The sequence below is a fragment of the Triticum urartu genome, unplaced genomic scaffold, assembly GCF_003073215.2.
Source record: "Triticum urartu cultivar G1812 unplaced genomic scaffold, Tu2.1 TuUngrouped_contig_5375, whole genome shotgun sequence".
Taxonomy (NCBI): Eukaryota; Viridiplantae; Streptophyta; class Magnoliopsida; order Poales; family Poaceae; genus Triticum; species Triticum urartu.
Genome location: NW_024116046.1, coordinates 1 through 6,344, shown reverse-complemented (window position 1 = coordinate 6,344; position 6,344 = coordinate 1). Strand labels below are relative to the sequence as shown.

Sequence of the window (6,344 nt, the reverse complement as noted above, 5' to 3'; positions counted from 1 at the left end):
TGTGTGTGTGTGTGTGTGTGTGTGTGTGTGTGTGTGTGTGTGTGTGTGTGTGTGTGTGTGTGTGTGTGTGTGTGTGTGTGTGTGTGTGTGTGTGTGTGTGTGTGTGTGTGTGTGTGTGTGTGTGTGTGTGTGTGTGTGCGTGCGCGCGCGCTTGTGTGGGCTAATAAATAAGAGAGGACCGCACGACATTCTAACCTTGAAGGTAGTTTTAGGAGTCCAATATTTTAGTCTGTGAACGATGAATGATGCCAGAAAAAAATTTCGTCCAATATTTTAGTCTGTGAACGATGAATGATGCCAGAAAAAAAATTCGAAAAGGAGGATAGCATGAATGATGCCAAATACAGGTCTATGATACCTTATTTCTATTTAATTCAAGCACACCATCACTGATATTAGTCTAGGGCTCATTACGCCTACATGTTAGCATAATCTAGTGTCAGGCAAAGCTATTTGGATCAGGTTGCAAGGAAGGACTTCTAAGTTGCCTGAGGAAAAAGGCCTCTGTTGATAAACCAATGCAGCATGTGGTTTTCCTCTATGTAGTCTATGAAGAGAAGATCCTAGTAGTTATTTCATTATCTCAAAAGAAGTTATTTGGTATTGTAGCTTTAAAATTTGAATTATGTAGTAGTACATGTGTCCTTTGTTGGGGCCTCGTGAAGTAATGCTAGTTGCATTATACTCGAAAGTGTGGTACGTATTGTGTTTCTATATTTGATGCAAGAACTTTGATTGTTGTAGTAACGAAAAATGCAGGGCTCAGACTCTTGTTTTTAATAAGGTCAGGAGATAAGGATAAATGTGATTATAAAGCAAGAACATCATTATTCAACCCCAGATAGCATAGTGGGGTGCATCTCACAAGCCTTGCATAGACACGCCTGGTTACTACATATAGCCGTGAATGATTACATTGAATACGCGAAGATTCATAATCCCGAAGGAACCGTTTGTGAGACCGTATTGATTAGTATCAATAATAAACTGATATTTCAAAACCGTTTGGATTCAAATATTTTGTTGATTTATAGGCATGTGTTTGGTGCAACAATTATTATTTTTTGGTCGTTCCGAGGAGAAAACTAATAAACCCCAAGAAGTAAGTGGCAGACAGTTCAATCACAAAGGTTACTTAGTTATTTTTCCTTTTAGCAAACACCATTCGGCCTAGGTTGCTGGTATGCAATGGTTTGAGAGCACCCACGGTGTAGAGAAATATTTTGATAGAAAAAGAAAATGAGCTTCTGCAGGAGAAAGAAGATTTTGTTGGCAGGCAATGGAGAGAGAAGCGACTGGAGACATTATAGTTTTGTTTGTAGACACATTGACCCTATTTTCGTAACCAAGATGGATCCCAACTTGTGGCATGTCAAAGCTGCATATATTGGATGAGCCTTAGAGATATTAATTCCTCGACAACTTTGGCTACACTTTAAGGAAGAAAATAAAAGGCAAGCCTGTGAAGTTTGATGAAGCAATGAAGTCTCACTTACATCATATCTATAAATAACTAGCTCCCTCGTGTAGCATAACCAATGCTCGAAACTACAGTAGATGTGTGACCATTGCATACAATATGGACAAGTCTATAGAGAGAGTGAATATGACCAATACAAAGAGTGGCTCCAGCAACTGAACGGGGACATGTTTTAGAAATGGGATACATTGGAAATTCAAGTTGTAGTGCAAGGACAAGCAGACGTCCTAATTCCTCAGCGGCATGCGGAACTCTGACTGAACGGTGGAGCACGGATGGATGCAAGACCAAACCGTGCCGGCCCCAAGGGGTTCGAAGCCTGAAGCTTTGACAGAGAAGGGTTGTGAGGGGAACAGCAGGAGGTGGTTAGCACCATGGCCCAACCATGTGGAAACCTTCCAGACTTGGGAGCATCCTTATTTGGCTCGGAAAGGAAAAAATTTGCCTGAATTCTACTTCCTCCGTTCCTAAATGTCTTTGGAGAGATTCCACTATGAACCACATACGAAGCAAAATGAATGAATCTACACTTCAAAATGCATCTATATACATCCATATGTGGTCCATAGTGAAATCTCTACAAAGACTTATATTTAGAAACGGAGGGAGTAGACTTGAGGGGCCTCAGACAGACTCAAACCAAGGGTGGTCGTCATAACCAGACTCAAAATGATGATGGTTGTCATGACCAGACCGGTAAGCTGCACTCTAGACCGTCCGATCAGACGACCAAGACTCTGAAGGAAAGCTGCACTCTAGACTGTCAACAACCAGGCAGCCAAGACTGACAGAATTTACCGTTCGCACCAATTCTTCGATCTGCAACGCTCATGGGAGATCCAATTGCAACCGTTACTTTGGACAATTGCCGAAGCATGTGTTGTGTGTGTGCGTGTGCACGTTTTCACACGGTTGGCTGCTCTACCTCTAATAGTACAGCATCAATTTAAGTTGAAATATAAGTACGTGCAAAGCATAATGCGGGACAGCAACAGTTGACATGTGCAGAGCAAACATCAGGAAAAGCAGCAGTTCCTAAAGATTGAGCATCCATCATCAACAGGGGACAACAAGGGGAGTTACTTGCGCCACTCACACTCGATGCCCATGCCATATTCCCAAAATGGATCAAACGCGAGAGCCGCACAACCTACCTTAAGCTGCGGGATACCGCACAACCTACCTTAAGCTGCGGAATAATTCACCGATGCCATTGCATATGAAACAGTGCAGACTAGCTACTGAGTACTGACACCAAAGATTCTTCAACTAACAGTCCAACTCTACTCGCCTAGCTTCCCAATCAACGCTTGTGACGGAATTTGACCTTCAACAAGAACTGCATCTTCACCTGCCAAAGGAGAAGAAGGTTTCATGCAAGATGAGCAGCAAATTCCTGTAACTGCGGTAGCATAACAGCAAGTAGGTTCAACAAACCTGGGCTGTGTTGTAGACTATATACTCATTGTACAGAAGCTCAGATGCCCTGATAGATGCTGGCACTGGCTTGCCACAAGGCACGACGACATCATCCCTCCATTTCACAAACTCTGACTCTAGCGGCACAGTTTTTCCTAAGCCCTTGGTCGAATGCTTTCCTCTTGGAGGTTTGTCCATTGGCTGCACAATAAGTACCAAGTACAGATGTTAAGGGAGTGTTCGGAGTCCCTCCGCTCCCAGACTCAGCTCCGCGGAGCCGGCGGAGTTGTAGACTAAAATATTGGAGTTGAAAATTAGGTGCTCCGCAACTCCTCTAATTCCGGTGGATATCCGAACAGAGCCTAAATCAGAATAAACATGCAAAAAACTGAAAGCTTTTATGTTGAGCAGTAAAGACAATAGTGCCATGCATTGGGGAACAATGTGCTATCTCATTGAGTTTCTTTCTTTTTGCTGAAATTTTGATAAGCAATGAACATCCTAACAAAAACATATTCAGAAAGTTTGATTACAAGAATCTAGAAAAATAGCTGACACAGAATCAAATCACACATGGTTACTTCTGGTGCAAGGACAAAAGTTAGCATGAGCAATTAAATTTTCCCTTTGAATACCAAGATATTTTGTAACTCACCGTGGCTTTTTTCAGTTCATGCATGTCTCCTAGAGCAACCTCAGAAAGAAGCATCAAGCCGGTCGGATTTTTTCTATCCACATAACAATACTGTGCACTCTTGCTTACTAAATCTGCAAAGTACAGGCCTTTGCCAAACTTTCAACAAGTGAAAGAAACATGTTATTAAATTCAACATATAGTTTAGCAGAGTTACAGCATATAAAATGTATAAAGTGAATAAAGAGCAAACCATATAGCCTGTCACAGGAGCCTCAGGAGGTGCTATCCTTAGTCCTTGACTAAGAATTCCAATAAAATTTGTCAGCCTTGAACCTACAAAAATTGAGTTTACGGCCATGAGATGGCAGGAAAGAAAAAAATAATTCTGGAAAGACAAGCAAAGAAATTAAACACCTGTAACCTAACATAATGCAATCATACAAGTGCTCAAAATGATAAGGTAAAGCATCTAGAATCATTGATTGCCTGGAAACTATTTGTTAATCAATTTAGTAACACGGATCAACTTCCGCTCCAACCCAGATTTAGCCATTCAACTCTAATAGCAGAAAAGCAGCGTGCGCAGAAGCTTCCAACTTAAATACCTTCGAAATATTGCCACAAACTATATGCTTTGTGTAGTTCAAAATAATTACTTACCATGCCATAATAGCATCTTGTTATGGAGATTATTTTTATATCTTGAGTACTTGTTGCCTTCCCCATCTCGATCAAGCACATAAACTTCCTCTAATTCCAATGACCAGTCCTTCAAAGTAAAATAAAGCACATGTCAGCATGTATATATACAGAAGACAAGAGAAAGTAGTCTTCTGTATTCTACCTACACAGAAACAAAGTATTATTTATACACAAGAAATTGCTTACCTTGTGAGTAGGAGCATGTGTGTTGAGGAGATATTTCTCAACCAGCTTGTAATCTTCACTATCATGAGCTAGCGGGGTGATGTCACAATGAAGTTTTTTGTACTTATCATCAAGAGATTCATCATTGTCACCATCAAAACCAACTAGTTTAGAAGCAATTTCAATATCCTGAAGAGCTTCAAGCATTTTCGCCTGTGTAAAAGTAGCTACAAATCAGCTAGGCATAACATAACTCAGGTCATATAATCAAGAAAAACAGGTACATGAGAAGAAACTGAATCAAGATAATCAAATGACAAGAAACATGTGAAGAATAAAAAAAATGTCTATTGCATTATAACATCTCATGAATCCTTGCAAAATGTGAGGCGTTGAGAATTTGCACCATGATCAGTTTTGTTTTCACCTATAGGAGTTTGTTTCATTTGTGGCTCTGTTAGAATAGGATTTAACAAGAACATGTTTTTCTTCTTTTGATTTCATCTAAGCGTTAAGGCAAATGTCTCATTCTCCAGCTGTAGCAATGAACCCTAGTTGCACATCACTATAATAGGATAATTCTTTGCAGATTTGAACATTCGTACATCCACCACATATGAAGAAGTTGGCACGAATTAGGAAGTGCGAATAGGGATAGGATACTTTTGCCAACTGACAGGAATACAATGCAAGGCAACAGGCACATACTTTCATTGTCAAGTCATCCTTATCACGTATAATATGTGGATGAACAGAAGGAATAAGAGTGAAGAAACGATTGCTTGCAGCAACAATCAAGCTCTCTCTAAGAGCCAGTTCTTGATTGCCAGTGTCATCCAGTAGATTCTGTATCTCAGTTAATGCTTCAAATCCTGCACGCAATGCAGCTAAGAATCTTCGAACCATAATAACATTATATGATAACAAAAATAAATGGCTTCCTCATGATCAAGATAGACCTTTCTGGATATTTTCCTTGCTTAATTTCCCAAGGGGCATTTCTGCCATATTGATTTCAAATTCCATCATAGCAGCCCTGGAACAGAATAACGTGAATAATGACTTCAATAATAAGAAGACATGGATGGAAGCAATTCCCTGAACAAGAAAGTTGAGGCACACCTATATGTTTCAACATTGAAAAGCATCATCATGAGTTCCAGCACCTGAGGTGCAAGTGAACTTTTCATTTTGCTCATGTCTTTCCGTTTTGGTGCTTCCCTTACTCCGTAATCCTACAATAATGTATATCACATCATCAGTTCGAATCCACAAAAAGGAGAAATAGAACTATGTGAACAAACTTTTTTTTCCAACAACATACAATGTCAAGTGGATAAAATCTCCCAGGCTGCTTCTGAAAATTTGTTTTTTGTTCCCATGCTTCCCAGGGGTTTCCAGTCTTTTCCAGAAATAATCTTTTAAATTCACGTATTGCGTCAGTTTTTGACATCTCCTCCAGTTTCTTCCCACCAATCTTTTCACTGCCAACTCGTCCCCACTTTCGAAATACATAGCATTCACTCCCATCATCCTCTTCGATGATCTGAAGTATATAGTAGCTTCAGAAACAAAAAAGCAATTTGTAAGAGATGAAGTAAGGCAAGCAATAACCTATATAACGAAGCAACAGCAGAATTAGTTATTTTCCCAATGTATAGTGTTTATGTTCCTGGAGATCAATCTCCGACAGGAACAGGAACCATAATCAACGTAAACTTGCGCATATGTTTTTTGATTCTGGAAACTATTGATATACACAATTACAATCATGTACTTAATTTAGTAGACTCGAATGGGGAATTTCTACATGGATAAAGCAGCCAAATGTCCCTTTTTCTTACAGTTGTATTAGAAAAATAAAAACAAAGATGGGGCAAGTTGATCAAGTAACCCCTCCACTGAAAGACCATGTAAGGCCCAATCTTTTGTGTGTGTGTG

The 6,344-nt window shown here is 39.8% G+C and overlaps 1 protein-coding gene across 1 annotated transcript; it reads right to left on the bottom strand.

Annotated features, from left to right (window-relative positions):
• Nucleotides 1-2,481: 2,481 nt before the first annotated feature.
• On the bottom strand, nucleotides 2,482-5,965 carry LOC125529145 (poly [ADP-ribose] polymerase 1; the record flags this gene model as incomplete). Its single annotated transcript, XM_048693555.1, is given in 10 exon segments — nucleotides 2,482-2,831; nucleotides 2,918-3,100; nucleotides 3,555-3,692; nucleotides 3,787-3,869; nucleotides 4,197-4,305; nucleotides 4,425-4,616; nucleotides 5,112-5,275; nucleotides 5,363-5,439; nucleotides 5,526-5,638; nucleotides 5,728-5,965. Coding segments are annotated over 10 exon segments (1,345 nt in total), but the record flags the coding sequence as incomplete, so codon positions are not given.
• Nucleotides 5,966-6,344: the final 379 nt, after the last annotated feature.